At 44.8% G+C, this 27499-nt stretch overlaps 1 protein-coding gene across 1 annotated transcript; it reads right to left on the bottom strand.

Annotated features, from left to right (window-relative positions):
- Nucleotides 1–4324: 4324 nt before the first annotated feature.
- On the bottom strand, nucleotides 4325–7495 carry RHEX (regulator of hemoglobinization and erythroid cell expansion). The gene is made up of 5 exons (XM_045536570.1): nucleotides 7136–7495; nucleotides 6809–6909; nucleotides 5730–5870; nucleotides 5195–5256; nucleotides 4325–4638 (listed from the first exon to the last, which is right to left on the bottom strand). Exons 1-5 carry the CDS (start codon nucleotides 7162–7164, stop codon nucleotides 4438–4440), a joined length of 534 nt encoding a protein of 177 aa, XP_045392526.1. The 5' UTR covers nucleotides 7165–7495; the 3' UTR covers nucleotides 4325–4437.
- Between the last annotated feature and the right edge of the window lie 20004 nt (nucleotides 7496–27499).

Here is a 27499-nt window from a genome sequence, read left to right as displayed (position 1 = left end):
TCGGGGGGAGGATGTGGTGCCCCAGGTCTGGGCAGGCCTAGGAGGGAGCTGCCTGGGGTCCCCGGGTGTCAGGAACTCACAGGCTGGCCCCGTGCCCTGGCTGCCTGTCCCCTTCCTAACCTGACTAGCCTGACCAGGAAAGGGGAAATGAAAAACTCTGAGGAGGACCCCCATTTGGATCCTGGATTTTTTTCTTTTTCTTGTAGAGAGAGGATTGTTTCATGACGAAAGTGGATGGGCGTGTGGGGCTTCCCATGCTGTGCCCACCTGGCTCCTGAGGGAGCTGGGCGGCACCTGGTACCCAGTGGGAGCTCTGCAGTGGCCAGTTCCTCTGCTCCCCATACCGCCCCCATTACAGGCTGGGTGACGGGGAAGTCTTGTAAGTCCTCAGTGGTATGGCCCACTGGGGGTGAGGGTGGGAAGAAAGAAGAGATGAAAATGCTCATAATAAAATTAAGAGCAGGAATAAGCCTCAGAGGCAGCAGGGACAGGTTGCCCACCCTCCAAGGGACCCAGACTGTTCTGGGGCTGCCCAGAGGAGACATCCTTGGAGAAAGGGTGACATGATTGTGGCTCTGGACGTCCTTGAGGCTCTTCAGAGTTTCCATGAATTGTGTGGATGCTGTGGTCGAGCCAGGCGCCCGGGATTTGAATCTCAGCTCTGCATTCGGGTATCCGTATGACCGTGGGCAAGTCACCACCCCTCTCCTGGCCTCAGTCTCCTCACCTGTAGAACAGGTGAGATGATCCCTAAGGTCTTTCCAGGATCTAACCTCTCATGACTTTGCAAGACTGGAAACGGTGTTACAGTAGAGAAACAGCTGTAGAAGAATTGTTGGATTTTCCTGACAATGATGTTTATACCCCTTGACTCAATTTTGGTGACTGTGGATCCCATTGTGGCCATACTGTCCACTTTTGTCCTTGGTCCTATGAAGCTGAATCCTCCTCCAAGGCCGAAAGACACTGCAGGGCCAGGTAGAACCTGGGGCCTTGTCCTGCGAGTGGCAGGCAGGGCAGAGAGGATGGCAGGAGGGGGTAATTAGTGGGGGATTTCTCAGAATGGCTTTTCATGTTGTCTGATATAGGCCAGTAATTTCCTAGATGACCATGTGTGTGTGTTGTAGGTAAATAGGTCTTTTATCTCTCCAGGAGCCATGCATTCAGCCCAGGCTGTAGCAGTTCACTCCTGGGTCAGGAACCCAGAGACATAGTTGAAATGGACCAATGAAAGTCTTTAATATCCAAGACATTTCTGGGCATCTTCTTTTTCTAGGGACAGTGATAATGGGATGTGCAAGATAAAATTAAAATGTGATCTTCTTGAGCCACGGGGTGAAGGGGCGAACAAGGTGACCTCCTAGGAGCCCCTGCCCGGGCTTAGTGGGAAAAGCAGAGTGTCTTGGGGTTTGCCCTGGAGCCACAAGGTGGCAGTGTGGAGCTGAAAGTGAGCCTGGGCTGGGCGCTGGGCTGGGCAGCTCCTTCCTGAGAATCCGAACGAGGCCCCTTCTCCAGCCAAATGTTGCTGAGATCCAGTGCACATGCTTCACTTGTCCTGGAGGTACGAAGCAGTTATGACCCACAGAGGCAGGCTGGAAAAGTCACCCAGCCTCTCAGCCTGAACACCATAGTGAACTGTCTCCTAAAGTTCTGAAGAGCCTTGGCCTGTCATTTGACCCAGCCCCGCTGAGATACCTGGACATACGCTTCCTTCTCTCTAAGCTCATGGAGGATGTATTTGGCAAGGGCAAAGAACAAGAGGTATCCACTGCAGGGTGAGGGACTGAGCATAGGAATTCCTGCCTGCAAGGCAGTGAGACACGGGGGTGAGTGTTTAAGGGAGCTAGCGGGACCTCAGAAAACCACATAAGCTGGAGTTCCTTTACTGTGTTCTGCTTTAGAGGCTGAGGGCATGAGTTAGGAGGCCTCTTAAGAGCCCCTCTGCGCCCAGCCAATATGTCCTGATCCCAGGAGCAAACAAACCCACTGACAGTGAGCATAAAATACCTCCTCACCCTAGTAGGTCTGGTTGGCTAATAAGATACTCATGGAATTTTGCTGCAGTTCCCATGGCGAGTATTGGGATGCTTGCACCTTGAGAATAAGAATTCACTGGAAACAGGTCACATTTACTGTGGTCTCCTGAGATTTATATTCTCAGTTCATAGTTGGCATGTAACCAACCATCTACTGGTCGCCAATAGCAAATCAGTGTCTTTGTATTTTATTATCAGATAATTTTGGAGAGATTTTTATCCGGTCCTCACCTATGCAGGAACCCCGGCTGGAGCAGCATGACTGTTCCCTGGAGGTGCCAATGACATCTAACATGGGAGAATGTGACTTCACTGAACTGGACACTATGTTCCTCAAAGGCGGATTACTCACACAGGTGACTATTCGTACAGATTTAGACAGTTGACCCTCTAAGCTCACAGAAATATCACAAACAAAAGGCCATTTTCTTTCTGGCAATATGGCTTGCAATGACTTTAAGGATTAAATTGTTAGCTGCCCCTAGTCATCGGCTTATTGGCTCAAACTCCTTAGGAAATGAAATTAGCATTCCTCCATACGTATCAGGGCATCTGAAGAGTCACTGAAGTTCAAAAACTCTGTAAGTCATTTGGTGAAGTCACATTTTCAACTCTACTCTTTTATTTATTTATTTATCTGGAGACAGAGTCTTACTGTGTTGGCCCAGCTAGAGTACAGTGGTGTCATCATAGCTCACAGCAACGTCAAACTCCTGGGCTCAAGTGATCCTCCTACCTCAGCCTCCTAAGTAGCTGGGACCATAGGCATGTGCCATAATACCTAGCTAATTTTTCTATTTTTTGTAGAGACGGGGTTTTGCTCTTGCTCAAGCTGGTCTCAAACTCCTGACCTTAAGCCACCCTCATGCCTCAGCCTCCCAGAGTACTAGGATTGCAGGCGTGAGCCACTCCACCTGGCCTTTTTTATCCTTTTTGAAAGAGATCAGTAAGAAGTAGGGTTTCATTTTTTTATGCAAGGACAATATTGTTGTTATTGTTGGTGTTTATTCCTCATTCGTTCTGCCTCTCTAATCAGTAGAATCTGTTGTTGTCCATTATGCAAATCTTTCTAAGGAGAGGACCAACAACAGAAGCTAAAAGGTGAAGGGACAAACAGACCAGCAAAATTTTCCAGCCCCAGAAACTCAAACCAGAACCATGGCTTTAGATCATCCTGGGTAAGAGGAACAAAGGAAGAGGAAAGCCTGCCCATGCTCCCAGCGCGGGAGCCAGGAGGGCCACTCCCAGCCAGCAGATGGAGCAGTTACTAAATCTCGGGTCTCTCAGACCTGAAAGCCAGGGTGACTTTGTCTAAGCATATGCCCATGGTTTCAATTTTGGTGGCATGTCTATTTAGCTATTGTGAACACATATGTTTTCATTTCATGTCTTAATTAGCTGTTGGAAAAATATATATTTCTCTAGACACTGGTTACTGCGTGTTATCGATTTTAAAGCATTTTAAGTTAATTCTCTGTGGTTTTCTAGCGCTAGGGTATGTGCAAACAATGACATATTTATCCTCCTTTCCAAAAGTTATAGCTCTTATTTTTGTTAACTGTTTTATTACACTGATTAGAACGTCCAGAACTATGTTAGATAATAAAGGACGCGGCAGGCTTATGGACATTCTTACTTTGTTTCTGACTTCATAGGACTGTGTCTAGGATCTTACAATTGATTAACATGTAATCTGCTTGTTTGAGGTAAGTATTCTTAATCAAGGGAAGAACGTGTCCTTGTATTCCTAATTGGTTTTTGTTATACCCCAGGAATGGATATGGAATTTTATGGGATTGAGTTTTGGAAGATTTTTCTTGGAATAACAGATTGTGATGCTGGTTGACATTTACCGGGGTTCTATCTGCCACCTTTTGCTCTTAAGAAAAGCATTCATGATAAGCAAATTCAAAGGTTGATTGATGGTGGGCCTTTTAAATGGACTATTTAAAGTTCTGAGGGCAGAGCAGTGTCACTCAACAAAACACGTCACTGAAAAAAGGGACAACTGCAGGGTTAGGCAAGAGAAAGAGAGGAACTGGTGGTTGCAATTTTATTTAAAAGTTTTAAGGAAGTTGTTCATTGCCAATAATTAAAGAGCTCAAAGAGACGTCATTTAATCATAAGACTGCCAAACAGGACTCTATTACAGCTGATTAAAACTTTTAAAAATTTTCCATGGGGAGAGACTTCACTCCTTTCTCTCCTGATGGACTCCACTGCTTTACCTGGAAGTTCTTCCTGACATCTGATCTGAGTCTTTGCTGGGGCATAGCCCTTTTTTTTTTTTTTTTTTTTTTTTTTTTTGCCCATCCCTTGTTTAAGGGGGATAAAAAGCATTTCCCTAAAAATTAAGTGTAAGAATGCATAGAGAATTGTACCCCATTAAAAAATCTAGAATTCACATGGCCACTTGGGTGTATTCCACTGGCTCAGAAGCAGCAGGATTCACAAAAGTCCAGAAATTGGGCATGTGGCTTTTTGGATTGACATTGACATAATCTGTGCCTTCCTTTATGTTCTCATAGTCCAGGGCAGACTCATTTTTCAGTCCTGCAGGGGTCGAAAAGACCACTTGTGTGTAATTCACATCCTTGGTGGCCTTAGGAGAAAAGCAGAGATGTGTGGGTCAAAATCCCTACCATGTGTGGAGGAGGTGAGACCCCCCAGCACTGAACGCTCACTCGCAGAGGCTTGCCCATGGCTTGGTAGGGAAGGACCTGGGTCCAGGTAGCTGTGTCTAACAGCGGTCCAGGGCAATAAGGAAGACTGCCAATGACTTTGTTCACCTGTCTGCAGGGAATGGGCTTATGGATGAGCAGGTGGAGGAGACAGGAAGATAAGATGCAGAGACTTAATCCAAGCGAGGTCAGGACTCAGAGCAGATTTTGGCCCAGTGACTGGGGTAGAGGTAGAGGGGGGTTTCCTCTTAGCACCTTCATTTTCATAATCTGCTCAGACCCACTTTGTCTTGATGATCTGTGCTGATCTGGGACTGTGGGTGGAAGCCTGGCCTAAGGATTCTGTAATGACTCAAGAAGCCCTCCCTTCTTGTTCCCACCTCCATAGCTGGGGTAGCCTGAGTTCTCAGAGTTTTGCAGCAGGGACCCCAGCCGGACTGCATATGGAAGGCTGAGATCACTAGGCCTGTCCATTACCTGGTGGGCGAGAGGTGAGCTGCTGGAGCTGTCCGAGCTGTCTGAGGATGTGTCGCTGTCATCTGGGGAGAGACAGAAAGGGTTCTTCTTCCAAGGCAAGCCAGAGGGTGTTAAGAGAGGACAGAGATAGTGGAAGGGAGAATTCTCTCGTTGTCAGATAAAGACCAAGGCAGAGCCGGCAATGCAGAGAAGAATGGGGAAGAGAGATACCGAGCTCCAAAAAGAGAAAGAAGGAGAAATAGAACAGAGAACTCATGGTGGGAGAGAGAACCTCCAGAAACAGCAGGAACATGCCCAGGAGTCCAGGCACTGCTGCTTCATTCCACTCCACCTAAAACTAACAAATTATCCACGAGGCTTGACTCGGAAGCAAGCGGGCTGGCAAGGCTGTGCCGGTGCAGGTGTGAGCGGTGCTTGGGCTGGAGGCTCGGGCCGGCTGGGATGGACTTGGATTGCTTGGGGGGGGGGTGTCCCTGGGTGTCCAGACAGAGCAAAATAAGCTTCCAGATGAGTTCTCCCCCATCCCCTTACTCACTCCGGTAACGGGGCTCAGCCACAGGGGGGTTTCTCTCTGTCCGAGCCTCCATCTCCTTGGCAGCAGGCGGGTGACAGTGGGCAGAATCGGGCTTGGGGGCCTGGACCCTGGTCCCTTTCAGTATCTGCTCACTCTGGTGGGCTAGCAGGGAGAGGGCAAGGGTCAAAAGTGGAAGCTGCCTGGGTTGGGCACGTCCCCTCTTGAATCTAGTGCCTTCTGAACACTGCGCTACGGCCTCAGCAGGGAAACCGCTCTGAGGATGGATCCCTGCCGACCTCAGCACTGCTCTGCGCACGGCCCTGCAGGGGTCAAAGCCAAGTCCCAGCCCCTTCTCTCAGCCTTCTCCTCTGCTTCTGCCTCCCAGCCTCTTTGCTCCTTCTGCTGTGTGCCTAATGCACGCCTCCTTCCAGACTTTGCAGATGTGACTCAGTCCTGCAAGTTTGTACTCAAATGTCAGCATCTCAGGGATGCCGCCACCCCAGGCCGTATCTCCTCGCCTGGCTTCATATTTTCCCTTCTCCGACTTAATAGCTTAACATACCTATGTTTTCCTTCTTTATCTTATTTCTTGTCCCATGGAATGCAAGTTCCATAGGGCTGGAATCATTGTTTCGTTCTCTGTTGTTTACTGTTGTATAGCCTGGGCCCAGAAAGTGCCTTAGGTGCTCGATAAATATCAGTTGAAGGAATGAATGGGTGGAGAAAGGTACGCTTCCTTTACTGGAAACACCCTCAAAACATCATCGTGCCCAAGCCCCTGTCTTAGCACAGCCAAAGCAGCGCTATTTTATTTTCCCCAATTGCAATGCCTTCCCAAGACAGAGCTTTTCTACCTGCTGTTATAAATCAGTTCAAGAATTTAAACCCATCTCTAGTTTAATCTCTAAGTCCAGCCATATTTCCTTCTGCTGCAATTCAAAGCCACATCTTAATTTTTAGCTGTTTGTCAGTGATGAAGAAAATTAATCAGGCCCAGGTTAAACGAGCCCTTGCTCATAAGCATTGCAGCAGCTTGTGTCTGGGTAGAGGAAGGCGGTCTCTGAGGGTGACTAGAGGGGAGAAGATGCTGAGCCAGTTACCCATGCGCCTGCTGAGCAGGTAGTTGGTGGCTGCAAGGAGGCAGGCCTGCAGGAAGACGGATACCACTGCGATCACTAAGCCATGCCAGAGCTTCATGTCTCTGTCGGGAAAGGAGAAGGGGCAAAGTCAGAGATTGCAGAGATGTTAATACAATTGCAAACCTATCCCTGCCCCAGCCACAGGCTGACATCTGGCACTGCTGTGTGTCCCAGAGCAGGTCCCTATGCCTCTCTGGGCAGCTGGGGAGGGTGGTCTGCATGCTTGGAAGCCAGCTGCCCCAGGCAGGCTGCCTGCAGCCCTGTCTGGCTCTCCTCGAGCCCACTCACTCCGTCAGCATGGTGAGCTTCTTGCTCATAAGTGGGGCTCAGCCACTTTCAGGAACCACCCTGGGCGCCTCGTCTCCAAGTGGTGCCACCAGCAGGACTTTCCTGGAGATCTGCAGGAGGCAAGGCAGCTGGTCAGGACTCCTGGGCTCTATGCCCAAATGTCCCCCAGGCAGATTTGGCTGCTTGGGGGTCATTTGCTTTCCTCTCCCCAGATTTCAGTTTCTGAATCTGTAAAATAGTCAGTAAGAACGTCAATACCTAATAGCCAGTGGATGCTCACTCAGTGACAGCCACGGTGCTGAGCTCCGGGCACACCCGCCACCTTACTAATTCATGCAGCAATCCTATGAGACAGCTATAATCACCCTCCTTTTATAACCAGCAACAGAGGCTCAGAGAGGGGAGTGAGCCTGAGGTCACATCGTTGGCAAGTGGCCATGGCTACATTCGGGCTCTTAGTCCACAGCCCAGCTCTACCCATTCCCCTCTGTTCTACAAGAGCCTTCACCCACTGCTGCAGACACCAAGGGGTCCTCCTTGAGCAAATGCACTGCTGTGGATTCTTTGAAGAAGTCCACATCTTAAATGCACATACGCCCGGGCACACACACACTGCTTCATTGGGCTGCGGACGCTCTCATACCCTCACAAATAAGTTTATTTTAAAAAACAGTTTATGAATTCCACCAACATGTTGGCAAATATGGAGTTTTCTATAAGCAAAGTCATGATACTTTCCAAGCCTTTGAAATAATACTTGCTGAGCACTGAGGTGAGGTCGCATCCACCATCCTGCTGCAGACGTGTAAACCATTTTTTTTTTTTTTTTTTTGGTGAGGAGTAATAGGTAATTTTATTCCACTGACAAGGAAGTTGGTCAAACTTTAATGTGCATAAAATCCCTGAGGGATCCTATTACAATGCAGATTCTAATTTTAAGTCTGGGGTGGGACCGAGACTCTGCATTTCTTTTTTCCATTTATTTATTTATTTATTTATTTTTTGAGACAGAGTCTCACTCTGTTGCCCAGGCTAGAGTGCCGTGGCATCAGCCTAGCTCACAGCAGCCTCAAACTCCTGGGCTCAAGCGATCCTCCTGCCTCAGCCTCCAGAGTAGTTGCGACTACAGGCATGCGCCACCATGCTCGGCTAATTTTTTCTGTATATATTTTTAGTTTTCCATATAATTTCTTTCTATTTTTAGTAGAGACAGGTCTCACTCTTGCTCAGACTGGTCTCGAACTCCTGAGCTCAAACGACCCTCCAGCCTTGGCCTCCCAGAGTGCTAGGATTACAGGAGTGAGCCACCATGCCCGGCCAACAATGTTCCATTTTTAAAGGAACTCTGGCGGGTTAGTATTGATTACCTAATATCGAATGTCTCATTTGTCCTTAATCACCAAAACGATTCTCCTCTTGAAAGGGGGTGGCCAGTAAGCCGGGCTGATGTCCTAATATGACACTCAAAGTTTTTAATTTTTTAAGGCTCCTCTCCTGATTTATTAAAAACTACACAACTAATAGATATTTGTAGAAGAATTAAAAATATAAATGATAAAAGCATTTTATAAAATCATCTCAAATCTTATTCCATATCCTTCCAAAAAATTTTCTCAACATTTTCATGAATATATGTACTCTATGAATGTGTGAGTGTGCAAATATGTGTGTACACATATACAATCTTTTAAAAACATGAGATCATGCAGATTAGTAGCTTTTTCTTCACTTAACATGTAATAAACATATTTTCTGATCAGAAAAACCTCCATTAAAAGGCCCCAATTTGGGGATTCACAGGCCAAATTTGGCACCTAGATGATTTTTGTTTGGTGATGTACTTTAAAGACTTGAATTTTTATGCCCTAAAATGGGATATGTCCTCTTCAGTTCCTGACTGATCCCTGAAGGCATCAGTTTGCCTCCCCTGAGATTGATAGCATCACTTTAAACTACCACCATTTCACTTGTTCAGTGTTTCTCACTAGTGTCTGACATTTGGGGCTCGACAAGTCCTTCTTGTCTAGAACTGTTTTACACATTGCGGGACATGAAGCATCCTGAAGGCCCACCAAGGTCAAGTAACAAGCAAAATGACCAAAGATGACCACACACATTTCCAAATGATCCCAGTTGAGAATCACTATATTCGATAAATGTTCTATTATTTTAAAACTAAACATCTTATTTTGGCTCTTTATGCAAAACTACATTGCCTACACTTCCTTCCATCATTTTAACATACTATGAGCATCTTCCTAGCCAGATGACACACAGCAGCTGTGTTAAATGAAAGCAGTAGACAGCATAGACGGCAGACAGAGCTAAATAGGGATCCCGGTTTTGTCCCCTTGTAGATGTGAATTATTGAACTCAGTGCCTCAGTTTCTGTGCCTGTAAGATGAGGAGAATAACAGTATCTACTTCACAGAGTTCTTGTGGGGGATCAGTGATTTATGCTGTTTGTTAAGACCTTTATACAACGCCAGGCACATGGGAAGCACTCAATAATCAGGTATTATTTAACCCTAAAACACACCACCTCGAAGGTGACAAGAGTAGAGCTATTAAAAATTGGGTTGGTCTATTTTAGGAGGCTTAAGCATTTTCTTTTTTGAGTACGGTTTGGAGATAAGGAAGATCCAGCACAGGATAAGGTATGAAAATTATGACAGATGTCATTATTTAAGTGGTTAATGGCCCCTAACCACAATGAGCAGCTTGTTCCTTGGGGTCTAATTGACGATTGCTGATCAGACAGAAAATCAGCAAAACATCTGCTCATTTGCTCACACACACACACCCCCTCCCCCAAATAAGTAGGAAATGAGTAATTTAAAGTAATTATGTTGTGAAAAAGCTCCTGGACCACATGAGAGTTTAGTACACTTTGGTCCCTCGTCAGGGTAGGGACTGTCCTGCCCTCTTCCACTGTGCTGAATTTTGACACCCAGACCCACACTAACGTAGTGCCCTGCCAGGCGCTGCAAAACCACACTTCATCAGACCTATAGTCAAAGCTGAATTCCATTTTATTAAATTTCCCTCCTCTACTGATGAATGAGCTTTCTCACGCACGGCCTTCCTATTAATAACAGGTGCAGCATAACATCAGAGGTGGGGGAAAAAAAGATGCCTCTTTTCTTGCCTGACACTATGTTTTCTTAGGATCGATTTATTCTAGAAAGAATGGTTTAAAATGAAATCACAGAAGATTGTTTCTATGAAAATCATATGGATTAAAATAATTACAATCAATATTGTTAGACTGACTTTATCAATCTTTTACAAATTAGTTTTAAAGATTATTTTTGTTGTCTTTATTAATTTATTCTTTTTAACTTTAATTAAAGTATAATGGAAAGAGAATGAGACAAGGAAATGGGGGCCTGGCTTCCCCTGGCTCTGTCACTTGCTAATGGTGAGACCTTGGATGGGCAGAAGTCTCCTCTAGGCCCTGGTGAATTAGGGGGCTTGGCAAAGTACCCCTAAGGCCCTTTCCAGCCTTAAGCATTCTTTTCTGTTCTATTTTTTTTTTTTTTGGAGACAGGGTATTGCTCTGTCACCCAGGCTAGAATGCAGTGGTGTTATCATAGCTCACTGCAACCTCACACTCCCGGGCTCAAGCGATCCTCCTGCCTCAGCCTCCCAAGTATGTTGGACTACAGGCACATGCCACCATGCCTGGCTAATTTTTTCTATTTTTTTGTAGAGACAGGGCCTCACTCTTGCTTAGGCTGGTCTCGAATTCTTGGCCTCAAGCAATCCTCCCGCCTCAGCCTGCCAAAGTGCTAGGATTACAGGGGTGAAACACTGCCCTGGGCCCAGAATTCTGTTCTTTAAAGGCTGGAGTGTGGGAAGGCAAACAGGAAGCAAAGCTGGATGGAAATAGAAGATTTAAAAAGAAATAGATTTTTATTTCCATTTTATAATATCCAGCCTCCTCCACATTACTAGACTTTTCCCCCCAATTTAATATGCAGCTTCAAATAATCAAGAAAAGGAAGAGACTTAAATAAGCCAAATTCATGACATAGGAAATATAACCACAGAAACAGAAGAGATAAAAAAATTGTGGGACGACTAAGATTTTTTGGATGAAATCTCAATAAAATTGGTGATTTCCTGAAAAAAATTATAAATTAGCAAAACTGATTCCACAAAGCACAGAAAACTTAAACAGACCAAAACCAAAGCACAATAACAGGAAAGAAATTTGGGGAGCAGCACGGTATCTGGCCACTAGCGTTGGAGTCAGACTGCTTGGGTTCAAATCCCCACTCGTTCCCAGCCTGAGCTTGGCCTGGTTATTAACCTCGCAAAGCTTCAGTCTTCTTATATATAAGACGGGACAATAATCACCAGTGTCAGGATTAGATAAGGTAAATATTAATGACAACTACTTCTGAGGATGAAATAAGATGTATGCAGAATAGTTATTATAGCTTTTGGCACATAGTAATAAGCATCCATGAATGCAGCTATTATTATTCAGAAAGTAAAAGCATTATCAGAGTTATCTCCTCAAAATCCATAGATGGCATGACAAATGAGTTATTTCAAACTTTTAGGGGAACACGTAATTCTTATATAACATAGGCCAATTTAGGGCACAGAAAAAGATGGAAAACTCTGCAGGCCCATCTCACGTATGAATACTGAGATAAACATACAGTAATAGAAAGAAGTTAGCCCAGCAGGGCCAGGAAATCGATGATCATAATAATGGAAACTAACACCGAGTATTTACCACGTACTTTAATCCTCTCACTCTACAAAAATAGCCATGACCACCATTTCATAGATAACCAAGGCTTAGAGAGGCTGAGCAATTCGCCTTGTTCCCTGGTTGGAAGAGTCGTGTTTCAAAGAGCATCTGACTCAAAAGCCTAAATCCAATCATCACAAGAGCTGCCTTTTATATAATACAAGTACGACATCGATAGATCCAGTTCTAAAAATCATGATCTTGGTAGAGTGCCCAAAGCATTTGATGAAATTGAATCCTCATTTCTAATTTTTTTCAGTTCATAAAATAAAAGCATAAGGAGTGTTTCTTACTGTAATAAAGAGTAATAAATTGGTGCAGCACTGATAACTGTACCAAATAATCACTATCTTAACAAATGGTAAAATATTTTAGCAGTTATCTGAGCACAAGGATGTCTGCTGTAACCATTTTTTGAAATTAGTCCTAGAAGTTCTAATTCCTGGAAATTGAAAGTTCCTCCAACCTCTTATAATAATAAGGATATAAATATTTATTGAGTACGTTCTATGTGGCAGACACTTTTAGGTATATTAACTCATCCAATTCTCAAAACCACCCCAGGAAATAGGTACTATTATTATTTCCAATTAACAGGATAAAACTAGACACACAGAGGTTACCTAACATGCTGAAGCTGGGGAAAGAGTTCACGGGGCTTTGCACTCGGGCAGGAGTACGGAGCAGGTGCTGGAGCCTGAGCTATTAACTGCTACATTAAACAAATGAAAGTATAGCTTTGGGCAAGGAGAAATCAAACTCATCCTTCTTTGCAAAATATATGATTTTATACCTAGAAATCCCAAAAGAATCCCTTGCAAAACTAGTGGAATTAATGAGGCTACTCAGTAACGTCCTGTAGAGAGAATAAATATCCTAAAATTACCAGCTGTTCCTATTATTATACTAGCAATGGACAAAATATAGAATGGGGGGGAAATACCATGAGATTTAGCAACCACAACAACAGAAATATCTAAAAACATCTTAATTATCAGAAAATTTTTGAAGAAAATAACAAAAATTTACTGAGAGATATAAAAGACTTAAACTAATGGAAATTAGAGACATATGAAGTTTCAGATTGAGCAGATAGAACACTTTAAAAGATTCCTTTTCAAATTAAATTACTGATGCAGTGAAAATTTTTTGTAACTCAAGATTATTCTAAAATTTATCTGGGGAAGAAATAAGAACAATCAAGCAGAATGGAATCGTGTTTGAAAAGGAACAGGACAAGGTAGGTTTCTGACTACCACATTTTAAAAGTAGTGTAGACTTGAAAAAATATGCCAGTGTGTACAGTAAATATGTCACAAAAGTGGTTCACAAAGCAAGTGGAGGAGAGGAGAGCATTATTTAACAAACATCACACACAGGACAATGGGTTAGCTGCCTGTAAGGAAAAAGAAAATAAGACTAGATAACAAAATAAATTCCAAAGGGATTAAGGAGATAAATACTTTTAAATCGAGCCATTAAAAGTAGAAGGAAATGAGATTAGATATTCATATATATATTATAATATTTATTAACTCCCCAGATGGGAGAAAATTTTCTCAGTTTAGATGCAATGAAAAAAATCATAAAGGAATACATTAAAAATAGATTTGACTCTAAAATATGAAAACTTCATATGTTAAAATTTTAGAGGCAAATGGACAAAAAATTGGACAAGTATGGCAAAGCACAATTTTGAAGAGTTTACATCTTTTTTTTTAATATAAATTGTTAAGAAAAACACTAGGACCCCCAAATGGTAAATGGATAAAGGGTGTGGAACAGACAATTTACAAATAATCCAAAGCGATTATTGCGAAAGAGCTCTATACTGTATTGATTATAAAAGTGAAAAATGGCAGTCTAAATAAAAAACCAAAAACTAAATAAATTAGGCTTAAGGCATATATGGAATATTATATGTCCGTTTAAAATTACATTTAGGAAGAATTCATCTGGAGAAAGAAATCTGTTCTGTAAAAAGGTAGAATGCAGTTGTATTTAGCTACATACAACACAATCACCCTATGAAAAGTGAACATAAAAAGAAAGATAATTTGTAAAGAGAGAAAACTCTGGGTCATTAAACTTCTTTCTCTGTCATATTAGTTCAGTAATTACCCACCCAGTCAATTTGATTCAGTTTGCCAAATCCAGAATAGTTTAACAATAATATTGTATATCAGATATAGATATATTCACAAATATAAATTTATGGAAAATAAATGGGGATGTTATTTAAATGTACTTTTTTCATAAGGGGGAATTGGAAGAAGATACACCAAAACCTCAATAAAACTGGGTATTGAGATCATGGATGATGTTTTATTTCAGTCTTTATACCTTTTGTCACTTTCAAAGTTTTCTGCAATTAACATGCATTTTTCTTCCAATTAGGCAAAAAATTTTAAATTTATTTTTTAATTGACAAAAGGCGTATGTATTTATTGTGTACAATATGCTTTGAAATATGTATACATTGTGGAATGGCTAAATCAAGTAATTAACATATACATGACTTCATATATTTATTACTTTTGTGGTGCAAACACTTAAAATCTACACTCTTAGCAATTTTTAGTAATATAATACGTTGTTATTAACTATCGTCAAGAAAATGTTTTAAAATACTGAAACAAACTCAGATTTCCTGAGTGCCTTAAGTTAGCATGCCACCAAATTTATCTATATAAATTATATCACACTATGTTGATAGAACACAGATAATCAGCTAGATGTCTGAATTTCCGTCAATCAAATATTTACTGAGTGGTCTATGTGCATGGTCCTGTATGAAATACTCTGACAGCATGAAGAAGGAGAGAAAGCCATTTGCACCTTCAAGAGCTCATTTGTCCTTGGAAAATCAAGACCTTAATATATGAAAAATTATCGAGGCACAGTGGCTCTCATCTGTAGTCCCAGCTACTCGGGAGGCTGAGGCAGGAGGATCGCTTGAGCCTAGGAGTTTGAGGTTGCAGCGAGCTATGACTGCACCACTGCACTCCAGCCTGAGTGACAGAGTGAGACCCTGTCTTAAACTTTAAAAATTCATATATATATAAATTCATATATATTCACACACATATATATGTATGTGTATATATATATATATATATGTATATATATATATATATATAAAGTCAAAAAGCAGAAGAAATGCCACAGGAGAAGAATGATGAATTGTCAGAAGTGGTATCAGTAATATATGATATTTCAGAGGAAAAAGAGGTCCCTGTGTGATAGAATGTTCAGGGAAGAGTCACCGAGAGGGCATTACTTGAAGAGCAGGCAGTGGGTGGATGGAAAGAGGGGAGACTGCAACCCAGCTAAGGGTGTCCACCAACCCTGGCTGCAGGGGACAGCTTTAGTGGAATTGGTTGTCTTCCGACAACGTTCGATTTATATTTGACCACAGGTAAATAAGACAATGTGGAAAACACTGAGTACACTGCAAAGCAACCGCACAAGTGAGGACAGGAGAACTGCGAGGTGCAGGGACTTCGTGGCCACACAGGCTGTGGTGGGATTTCAGCTCTGGCCTTCTCAGCTGTTGAGTTGCTTTACGTCTCTAGCCTCGGTGACAGATCTGTAAAATGGGGATGGCACCTGTTCCGTGTTTTCAACTCACACGTGTTGTGTGTGATACCCATTTTACAAATGAGGAAACCAAGGCTCACAAAAGTTTAGCAAAGTGAGGATTTGAAACCAGCTTTTTCTGGATCCAAAGTCTACGCACTTTCTAGCCAGAGCCCTAATGGCTGCTGCTGCGAGAGCAGACAGATCTCAGGCCTCAGGAACCAGAGATTGATGCCCATAAGTGCAAACTGCTGAATCTCAGGCTCACTCCAAGCTGATTGCAAATTGAATTCCACATCCTGGAATCCCAGCACATAAACAGAGAATCCTCTCTAAAACTTTAACACATATACGTTCACAAACAAATGCACACTCTTCAAGCTAATTTAAAATCCTACTTACCCAGACAGTACTTACCCCTGGGACCATGAGCAAGGTCTGATCCCAGCCTGTGTTTCAGCGATGTCCTAATGGAAACATCTCCCCCACCCCTCTCCGCCCCACCCCAAACCTTCTCTCTCACTGGAGGTCAATCACAAATGTTTCATCATTTCCAACAAGACCGTGGCGCTGCTGCTCGGAAGATAGCAATCTGGCTCCGTCGAGTAGAGCAGGGTGAAGCCACAGATAACACCTCCTGTCTTTTCTGACCGTGCTCTGCCCTGCTCCCCAGTGCAGACAGTCTGGGTAGATGGAGGAGATCAGTAGTCGCTTTCTCTCCATATGTGCACACATTTAAATACTACAAATCTGCACACAGCCTGGTAGAGCAGAAAGAGCACTGGAGCAGGAGTCATGACGCCTGGGTTCAAGTCCCAGCTCTGGCACCAACACGCTGCATGAGCTCAGACAACTCACTTCCCCACCGAGGGATTCATGTTCCTCCTCTATAAAATGAAATAGGTCTCCAGATATGTTAGCAAAGATCCCTTCCCACCTGGCTTGTCTCTGAATCTGTGTGTGACGTGGCTATAGATCAAGAGTGTGCATAGGACATACGGCAAGGGATGAGAATAATTTTTTGAGGACAGCTTCTTTGCCGTTAAGCATCGGTTGAGGCCAACCTAAAGTGGCCATACAGTGTGTCTGACAGATAACACCACAAAGGGAAGGAAGGTCAATTTCAGGCTCTTTGGCGATCTCAAGCTAAAACCCCAAGATCTAAACTGGGGGTGCAGAAGAACGGGAGGAGGATAAAATGACCCAGATATAAAACAGACAAAGAAAGCAGAAATGTATGGGCCTCTATGATGTCACACCTCTATTTGGGACAAATTACCTGAAGCCATTATTTCAATCCAGGCTCCACCACTTGATTTCAATCCTGGCTCCCCCACTTGGTAGCTGGGTGACTTGGGAGAAAGTTACTTAACCTCTCTGATCCTCAGTTTTTTCATCTGTAAAATAGGGTTAATAATAAATATCTAATTTTAAAAAAAATCTCATAAGATTGTGTAAGGTTAAAATATAAATAAGAAGGCAAAGCACTTTAACAGTGTGTCCTTTCTGTGGTAAACAACAGGTCCTTTACGACCCGTTGATGTAACACAGCTCACCGTGGAATTATGGCTGCAGCTGCAGTTTTCCTTCCTTTGCGTAGTTTATGTTAAGAACATGAAGCCCCTTCATTACTGGAGATTTTAGGGCAGCACAAGAACCATGTTAGCAGCTACATGGAGTGATTTCCTACCTGGGCTCTCCACATCCACTCCGGGTTTGCCGTGCCAGTATCCATACACACTTCTCTCTGCTCCCAACTCAGCTGTGGGCTCTAAGTCATTCCCTCTGGCTACAGTTAAGCTGTGGCAATCAAGCCAAGATTCTTGACTTGCTATTTCTATCACCTGTTTACAGGAACCGGTGCAGATAGGGCAGCAGCCAACATCATGCAACATCGCATAATAGTCACACTGCTCTAGTCTTCTGTGTGGACTACTCTTGCACCAGAACCCTCCGTGGTGCTACTCCAAGACTCACAATATCATGTAGTTGTTGAGGATCTTGGAATACAACAAATTTTCGGTCCTCCATGTGTCATTTTTAGAGATCCTCATTTGATTGGGGACTAGGATGGGGCATTTTTAAATCACATGTCAGAGATGGCGACACCTTTATTTAGTAGCTACACTTTTGTGCACACTCTCACCAGGACAGTGTTGCAGCCGTGTGCTTCCATCTGTGTAAGACGCATCAGCGTTTAGTAGAAAATCCACTTGACTTAAATTCCAAAGGCCTCGAGATCTGAGGCGTTTATCCTTTCTGGACTGCATTTTTCTCACATACGATTATAAGTTTTGATTAGATTATTTCCAGCATCCTTTCTGCTCTAAAATTCCTTGATTTTGAGTCTTATGTGTCATCTGAGACTGTGCTCTAAATAGCAAAGTGAGAGCTATTGAGGTTTATGACTTATTCTCTGTATCCCTACTTGCCAAAACTCTGCCTGTACCTAGTAGGTGCTCAATAAATGTTTTTGGCATGGGTAAATGAGTGCATTAAAGTGCTCTGTTACCCATGCATGGTGTATACCTGCATCTTACCCACTCCTTACTACTTTTCCAAAGAGGAAAAGATGATTTGCTCACAAAGGCATTTCACCTGCTCCTGCCCGGAGGCCACTGGGAATGGACTCACGCTTCTCTGCTCCCGAGGCCTGGGTCCAAGCTCCATGCCAAGCCCGGCACGATACAGCCCCCCTCTTTCTGCTTTCAGCTGACAAGACTCCAGCCCCAAGGGTAGCATGCGAGGGGAGATCAGAACAGTGATAAATGAAGTTATAACACCTGTAACATTAAGAGGAAGCTATTTTTGATAGTTTATCACCTGGTGGAGAAGGAGCCGCTGATGGAGGTCGATAACACACTTTCGCCTCCCACCCCATCCCCTCACCGTTTCCTAAGATAACAGCCTCCCTTCCAAGCCCAACACCCCTCCTGTGCATAACGTCTCCCACATTCGTGGGACACAGTTTGTCTCACAGAGAACAGAGCTACTCTCGGCGGGAGAATCAATTTTCTCTCTCCATTTCGAAGCTGGGAATGGTGTGTCAACAGCATCAGGGAGTTTTCGAAAAGGAGAAAAAGTCCTACTCCCTATCCAATCACCCTAATACATTTTTGCATAATGCCCTTGTCTGCATACTTGCATCTTAAAAAAAATAGTTTTTAAAATTGTTTTCCACCTCATAACGAAGGAGCTTTTAACACCCACAATTCTGGTTACATCATTCCCTGCTTAGAATTCTCCAGTGGCTTCCCATTGCATTTAGGGTGAAATCCAAGATCCTAATAAGGTCTATCAGGCTTCCGTACTCTGGAACTGCCACCCTTTCAGCAGTGTCCCTGCTACTTTGCTTGCTTTTCTCTTTTTACACTCTACCAGCCCTGCTCCCACTGCAGGGTGTTTGTGAATGAGGGTCCCTCTACACCCAGACATTTCTCATAGTATTTGTAATTACTGCCAAATATCTCACCTTGCTGATATAACGCTAAATTCCGAGCCGTTCCTACAGGTCATCATTCAGTTGTTTCCAGTATTCTACTGTTGGAGATAATACTATGATGGATACCTTTGTATATATTACATTTTAGGGGGCTTATTTTATTATTTTCTTTTATTTTTGAGATAGGGTGTCGCTCTGTTGCCCAGGCTGAAGTGCAGTGGTGTGATCACAGCTCACTGCAGCCTCCAACTCCTGGGCTCAACTGATCCTCCTGCCTCAGCCTCCCGAGAGGCTGGGACTACAGGCGTGCATCACCAAGGCCAACTAATTTTTATTTTATTTTTTGTAAAGACAAGGTCTCTCTGTGTTGCCCAGGCTGGTCTTGAACGGGCTTCAAGTGATCCTCCCATCTTGGCCTCTCAAAGCTCTAGGGTTACAGGTGTGAGCCAGCACGCCCAGCTTTTAGGGTTATTCTTGATTATTTCCCTAGGGTGAAGTTCCAGGAGCAGATATTGAAGTCAAAGGAAAGATACCTCTATGGCTTTTGCATTATATTGAGCTTGTGCTGTCAGAAAGTCCATTTTACAACTCCACTAGTAGTGTTTGAGTGTGTCTATTTCATTATGACCTGGAAAGCAATGAATTGTCATTTTGCAGTAATTCTTTAGTATCTCCATAGGTGTTTTAATTTATTTTTTCAAATATGTATATTACTAGTGATAAAATGTCTTACTATTTTTTGAGCACCAGCCACTATACCAGTTGTATGCCAGTCTATACCACTATACCTGCCACTGTGCACTAACTCATTTAATGCTCAGAACAACCTTACAAGGAACACATGATGGATACTTTTGTAAAATGAAGAATCTCAAGACTAAAGATGTTAACTTGCCCCAAATCACAGAGTGGTGGTAAGTAGCAGAATTGGAATTTCAATTCAGATAATTTATTATTATCATTTTGAAAGCCATTTGCTTTATGCAGTATTTCTCTACCTTCTGTATCTTCTAGCTAATTGACTTTTTGCACACTCAACCTGCCATGTCTTGGGCTGCACCCAGCAGGCAGCAGGTCTAGACAGAGGACACATATGCACACCCATCACTGTGCCTTTAGGGCAGCGCTCTGTAGGCAGTGACTTCTTGCCCCCTGGCCACCTCTACCACCCTTTCCCTTTCTTGCAGGTTAAACTTTTTATTTGATGAAAGATCTCACTCCATACTCTGAAGCTTAACCCTAATGACAGATGTATTAAAATGCCTACCTCAGAGTATTGTTCAAGATTCCATGAGCCCATATGAAGTACTTTGTTAACTATAAAACACTCTGCAAATGTCAGGCTTTATTATTATCATTTATTTATTTATTTTTTTTTTTGAGACAGAGTCTCCCTCTGTTTCTCGGGCTAGAGACCATGGTATCAACCTACCTCACAGCAATCTCAAACTCCTGGGCTCAAGCAATCCTCTGCCGCAGCCTCCACAGGCATGTGCCACCATGCCTGGCTAATTTTTTCTATATATTTTTAGCTGTCCAGATCATTTCTTTCTATTTTTAGTAGAGACAGGGGTCTCGCTCTTGCTCAGGCTGGTCTCAAACTCCTGACCTCAAGTGATCCTCCTGCCTCGGCCTCCCAGAGTGCTAGGATTACAGGCGTGAGCCACCACACCCGGCCTTTATTATCTTTAAATACGGGTTGAGAGTCCCTGGGTAAGGGCACTTCCCGCATTTCTGCAACCCCCAAACCTCCTCCCCTACACTCGGCGTGTTGTCCGGCAATTGTAGGGGGCAGACATGCAAGGTAGTCAGCCATGCACGTGTCCACAGCCATGCACGTGACCCATGACTTAACCCCTATGGGGTGTTAACTCCTGACGGGGCAGAATAGGAGAGACAAAAACCAGAAGCCGGGCCCTGAATGGTATGAATCCCCCTTCTTAGCCCTTGCCTCAGGAGGAGCGAGAGCTAGGAAGGGCTCCTTTCTTGGCCAGTCTGTCTCAGGAACCTGACTCTGGGGCTGGGGGTGTTCTGGGTGAGCATGTCCCTTGTCTCTCATGTGTCACTCCTGTCCCTTAGAACTGCACATAGATTCCAATAAACGAGAAGAAACACTCCAGCCACCTCCATCAGAATAGGTTTTATGCATTTTTAAACACACACACACACATATACATAAACCTAAAGCAAACGCTGTGGGGGGTCCAGCCAGGGCGCAGGTCTGACTCCCACTCTGAGCATCTCACGGGTTCCCATCAGCGGAACACGATGGAGGCGTACTCCACCTGGTCTGGGGGAGTCGTCCTGGGGCGGTGGAAAGGGGGCACGTTAGCATAAACAGCGAAGTTGTCCTCCTTCCGGGGGGCCAGGTTGATCACGTTGGAGTATATGGCATCGGCATGGCAGGAAAGCTCCTAGAGACAGAACGCTGGTTAGAGGCAGATGGCCGGGCACCAGGAACTTCCAGAGACAAAACCAGGTCCCCAGCTGTCCCTACAGGACGGCAGCTAGGACACGGGGTTCTTGCTGAGCAAGCCTGGGTCTCTGAATTTTCACAAACACGTCTTCCAGGCCTGTCCCCTCCTCGTCCCCACCACCCTCTGTATGGAGTCTGTCTAGGGACAAGAGGAAATGCCGGCCGAGAGGGCCCCGAGCCCCTCTAGGTGTGACTGGACTATTTCCTTACCGAAGATTTGTGGAGAAAGTTGCTCTGATGCCTCAGTTGTCTCTTAAATAATCCTAGAAAAATCAATAAACTCAGCGTCAGTCTGAGTTGGGGTAGTAACCGTCTTTACTTGGTTGATTGCTGGATTTAGGGCTCAGCTTTGAAATGCAAAATCCACCATATTCAACCCAAATAGGCCTCTAAGTTAAATTCCCAGGAAGACAGGGGGGAAATGAGTACACTTTCTAATTTTGTTTTTATTTAGATGAGATGATTTGGTATCAATATTTTTTTTTGTTGATGTGTATAAACCATAGTGTATATGCAGATGGCGTATACTGTACATGGCTTTCAACGTGAAGAATTTGTGCGATGGATCCATCTTATTGCCAGGTACGGTGTCCCTGGCAACTCTAGAGAAGAGAACCTATAGCCTGTCCCTTCCCCTCCTCCCCCAAGGCTGCCCCTTGGGAAAGACATCCCCATCTCTGCCCCAGTTTCTCCTCTTTCTTCATCCCCAGTTCCAGGGCTGGGGATGTTCCACTCACTCTCGTGCCTCCATTTCTTCAGGGTCATGTACAAAAGACACACCAGGAGCGAGATGAGGGCCATGACACCAACGGAGCCAGAAAGGACTGTGGCTACTGTGCCTAGGCTGAGGGAAGCAACCGAGAGAAGTGAGGACGACCCAGCTGCCCTGGCTAGCTTTGGTAACCACGCACAGAAGTGCCCCACCCCTGGGGAAGCCCTTCCAGCTCTGGGCTTCCACCTCCCCAGTGGCCGGCCATCTCCTGCCTCCATTCTGAGCCCTTCTCCTTGGCCCCACCCACACCAGTCCCCACGGACCCCCAGCCCTCCTCCTCCACGGGTCCAACCCTTCTCTCATCCACCTGCTGAGTCCTGCAGTTTCAGTCTCTGGCTTGAGGGTGGTGATGTTCTCTGCAGAAAGGGAGGGAGAGGAAAAGCAAAGGAGATTTGAAAGCAATTCTTGCACACATATGCAAGTGAGCTCCACAGGATCCTAAAGGGTAACATTAGCTACCATTTGTTGGGGACTTAATATATGCCAGGCACATCCGTTCTCTCACATAATCTTCATAAATAGGCACAAAGTAGGAACAATCATTATTTCCATTCTACGGTAAAGAGAACAGCTCACAGGGATCAGACTCAACCAAGGTAATGGAGCTGGTAAGCAGCAGCGTTTGGCCTTGAACCCACGTCTCTCTGGAAGTACATTCTGGTGCCTCCTTGTGATCGTTTCACTCCTGAGCTCTACTCTTCTTGCCAAGGGTAAGCAGATGTGGCAGCACGTCCAGAAGAAAGACAACAGGGGGCAGAGATAGGTATGGGGCAGGGGTCGTGACAGAGGTCAGGATACCAGCATGTTGGGCTACGACTATGAAGAGGTGACAGGTACGAGTGTCTGCCCATGCTCTGGTAAGGAAGGGGAGGATCATTCACAGTGTGAAAGAATTTCTCCTGCCCCAAGGGATGGAGACACCGAGCCCGTCACCTCTCCAGCAGTAGTCTGTCCCCAGAGTCTCAGAGTTAGAAGCAGTCTTAAAAGCCTCCCGTTGTGCAGGGGAGGGACCTCAGGGGAAGTCACTTGGCTGGGGTACGTGCTGGAGTCAGGACTTGAGTCCGCGTTTCTGACTCCAAACTCGAAGCTCTCTTCCCCGGCACTCAGTCCCCTGCCTGTTTCTTCCCCCATAAAGGGGAGCCGCGTGATTCAGCCTCCTGACAGGTGGCGCCTCTCTGGCCACATGTCTTGGGAGCCAGCTACTCAGATACTCTAAGGCAGAGGCTGGTGTTGGGGTTTGTGCAGGGAACATATGGGATGACGAGGGCGACTGAATGAATCCTCACTGTTGACAAACAGCATGTGGGGGGCAAGCACCAAGAATTAAAGGCTTTTGGGGCACCAAGGCCAGATGGAATCATGTTGTCCATCTTAACAGCTCCCTTCATCTCTGCCCTTTTCCCTGTCCCTCTTCTGACCTCGGCGAGTTTTCCTTTGACAGCTCCGTCCACCTACTGGGGGGAGGGCAGGGAGGGGCTTGGAAACCTCATCTTCCCGGCGTCTGCGGCATCGGCTGTGAATCACCCCAGATGAGGCACCAAGTCACAGGGCATGGTGTGTGGGGGTGTGCGGAAGGTGAGATGACATAGATGGGGAGCAATGAGAGGGGAACTTGGGTCACCAGCTGGGGGAGGCTGGTGGGGGTTGGGCACACCTGTTTACAGCAAGGCGGAAAGACAGCATGAGGGTGTCCAGCCAGGGCCAGACAGGCAAGTACCTACCCTGGGAAGGCAGAGGAGGTGGTGGGGGCGGGGGGAGGGTGGAGAACAAGCATGAGGGATGACATCATGAAAGAGCCTGAGATTTAAGGTCTAGTGACCCGGGTCTCATGCACTTCCTAACTGCGTGATCTTAGGGCACCCACGTAACATTTCTGAGCTCGTCCGAGAAATGGACATAATATGAATACCTACCTCACAGAATTGTTCATGAACTCAGTGGTCAGACTATTATTTAACAGTAAGTAACCACCATTTTGCATTGGTCTTACCGGAGCAGAGCAATTGGGTAGGATTGTCCAGGGAGGCGTTGCCGGCTCTTGAGTCCTGGAACCTACAGTTGGTCCAGTTCATTTTGCTAAGGGGCCCATCCAGGGTTTCTTGTTCCAGGTATTGAGGTTCCAAGGACAGGTGGTCCCTGTAGCTAGAAGCAGAGTTTCTCAGCGGTCTTTAGCAGCAGCTGGCAGATGCAGGACCCCAGGGAGCTGGCACCCCTCTGCTCCTCCATGCCTTTCATTCCTCCATGGGAGCCTGCTGGACAGGAGGATGTTAGAATCTCCCACTGGAGGGGGGGCCTCAGAGGGCACGGAGATAGCACCGCTGTCTTGGTGAAGGCACGTTCAGATAGGACTCCCGCAGCACAAGTCCAAAGTCAGCTCCCAGCCTTTCCGTCTCATCTGTTAGTATCTGAAATTATCCAGATCATTTATTTGTTTACTTGATTATTGTCACTCTCTCATCACAAGAACGTGAGTTCCACAGAACAGAAGCCTCCTCTGTTTTGGTCCTCACTACCTCCCCGATGCGCAGAACAGGGCCTCCTGCGGCGAACAGGTTCAATATTGAATGAATGAATGAATGCCACAGACTCCTTCATAGCAGCCTGACCAGGGTCACCCAGCCTCTACCAGAATTTTGAAGAGCCCACACCACAGACTTTTGAATCTCTTAGTTGATGGCAAATCTTTATCCTTTGAAGAAGAAATTGGTTTAAAGTAGCCCAAATTTGCTCTGAATCAACCCAATTGTGTGATAGACGTAGGTGATAGTTGAACTGGATAATGCCAGTTTCAGGAAAAGAGGAAATGTGCCAGTGGAAGGCCTAGAGCAGTGTCCTGGGGGAGCCCGGAGGAGGAAGCCCTGCCTGGGTGTGTGTGGCGAGGGGGAGAGGAAGAGGAAGAGCGGGGGAAGCTGCGATCCCACAGTCACTGTCCCAGGCACTGGCCCGCCTCCGGCTCCAGCCACTGGTCAGAGTGTGAAGCAGGAGAGAGGTGTGCTGAAGACCAAAGGAAAGAAGATTGTCACCTCTGCTCCCCCCACCCCTGCCAACCCCCTGCAAAGAGAACTGCAGGAGCAGTCAGGAAATTCCCTAACAAGGCAAGCATTGGAACCAAGAACCCAGGGGACACAGATGAGTCACTTCCCCGGCTTGGACTCAGTTTCCCTACTTGTGAGATGACGCGAGGGTGACTAAGAAAATGATGAGTTCTTTTCACAAGTGCATCTCCTTGCCCCTTTCTCTTGTTTCCTTCCACGTGTCCCCTTGGACATTGTACATTTCTTCTAAAAATCGTGCTAATGCCCCAGGAATATTCAGAACTCTTTTTGGAGAATAGCCTTTCTAAGTGTTAGAAATTGTTTTTATTTTTAACTTTGTAAGGAGGGAGGACATCATAACCTGTTCAGTTTGGGGCATTTAAAGTTTTGTTTCATTAAGTAACATTCCGATGGTTTAGAATTCAAAAGTTATGAAAGGATAGTCCTTGAAAATCTGGTCTTCCACCCTTGACCTCGGCCAACTAGTTGCCCTTCCTGGAGGCAGCCAGCAGTCCCAGTTTATTGTCCACCTTTTGCATGCATGAGCAAACACATACACACACTCTGTGCAGGTTTTTTTCCTACAGGTGATAATGTACTATACACATTGTGCTGCCTTATACTTTTTAAAAAATAAATCTTGGAGTTAATTTATTATCAATATGTGCAGAACTTTCTCATTCTTTTCTTCAGCTGCAGAATGTTCTATTCTATGGATGCCCACAGTTTATTTAACTGATCACCCAGTAGTGGAGCTTTAGATAGTTTCCATTTTTACTCTTGAAATGATGATGCCGTTATTAAATTTCTACAAGCGTCATTTTGCACGTGTGTGAACATATGCATACACTTAGATGGCCATTAGACTTGCAATCCGAATTCTAAAAAGTCAGTATTACTTTTAAGAAACTCAAAATGCAGTGTCGCCCAATGTGACTACTCATATTATAAATAAGATTTCACTCCAAGTGCCCTCTGGCTGTTTCCAAAAATAAAAATGCTCCTCGAAGAACAAAGATTTGAGACACTGAGGATATTAGACAGAACTGCCAACTTCTCTAACCCTGTCCTCCGTGGAGTCTCCAGATACCTTCAGCAATAGCAGTATCACTAGAGCAAGTGGAATGTGTGCCCAGATGGTGGCTATGGGTGGGATAAACCCACAATGGCACAGATATTTCCAAATATTTCAAACAAGATTTACTGAGTCTCAACTATAGTCCGTTTAAAATCCAGACCGTAAGGATGAACAGAGAATGGCCTTGTCATCAAGAAACTTATGGTCTAAGGTGCTAGTTCTCAAAGTACGGTCCGAGGATCCCCTGGGGGTTCCAGAGATCTTTGCCGAGGGTTGATGAGGTCAAAACCATTTACATGATGATATTAAGATGCTAGTTGCCTTTTTCACTCTTAGTCTCTCTCAAGTATACAGTGGAGTTTTCCAAAGTCTACATGACATATGGTACGGCAACAGACCGAATGCAAAAGCAGATCTGAGAATCCAGCTCTTTTATCAAGCTAGAGCTAGCTATTAATAATGAGGTTTGCAAAAAGGTGAAACAATGCTAGTCTTCTCACTAAATTTTTCATGTTTTGGAAAACAGTTATTTTTCATAAAATATGTAATGTTTAAGATATAATCGTTTTAGTACTATTTTTAAAAGAAATTAAATAAACATTTAAAAACTTTTTAGTTTTCATTTCTGATACGGCCAATATAGATAGATATGAAACAAATAAACAACAGCTCTTTGGGGTCCTTAATTTTTCAGCGTGTACAGGGTTCCTGAGACCAAAGAGTTTGAGAACCACTGGGCTGATGGCATCTCTTCACCACAGGGTGAGATGGGGGCATTTTGCCAAGAGTGTGTGACATCACAGGGTGCAAGCCAAAAGGTACAGGGGGAACAGAAATGGGTGTTCTCAAACAGTATATGGGTCAAGGAGGTCAGTAATCTCTTGGGAGTGAGAATTCTTCCGGCCTCCTGGCTGGCAGAGTGGCAGCTGTTTAGACATGGGGGTACCGAGGCTCAGGGGTGGCGGGGGCTGGAGAAGCAGCAGCAGCTGTTGGCCAGACTAAGCTGCCGTCTGCTTCCTGTGGTGATCCCAAGGGTCACCTGCCCTAAACACTTCCTCGCTGGCTGCTGCTGCCTGAGATTCTCATGGAAGTGTTTCACTCCCTTAGCAAAAAGGCATACTCAACCCCAATAGTGCCAGGTATCACTGGAGCTTTCACAAATGTGTAAGTAACATTCTGGAAGATAGATTAGGTCACACTGTAATAAAACAAGA

This window comes from Lemur catta, chromosome 23 (assembly GCF_020740605.2).
Source record: "Lemur catta isolate mLemCat1 chromosome 23, mLemCat1.pri, whole genome shotgun sequence".
In the NCBI taxonomy this organism is placed as follows: domain Eukaryota; kingdom Metazoa; phylum Chordata; class Mammalia; order Primates; family Lemuridae; genus Lemur; species Lemur catta.
The sequence above is the reverse complement of the archived record's forward strand: the minus strand, read 5'-3'. Positions and strand labels throughout refer to the sequence as shown.

Bases quoted from the DNA above. Each gene is read 5' to 3' on its own strand.
- RHEX (XM_045536570.1), bottom strand. From the start codon at position 7,164: ATGAGCAAGAAGCTCACCATGCTGACGGA. The intron at 5,871-6,808 runs GTAACTGGCTCA...TCTCCCTGCTAG, and splicing joins CCTGCTCAGCAGGCGCATGG to CCCACCAGAGTGAGCAGATA. The intron at 4,639-5,194 runs GTAATGGACAGG...TTTTCTCCTAAG, and splicing joins GCTCACCTCTCGCCCACCAG to GCCACCAAGGATGTGAATTA.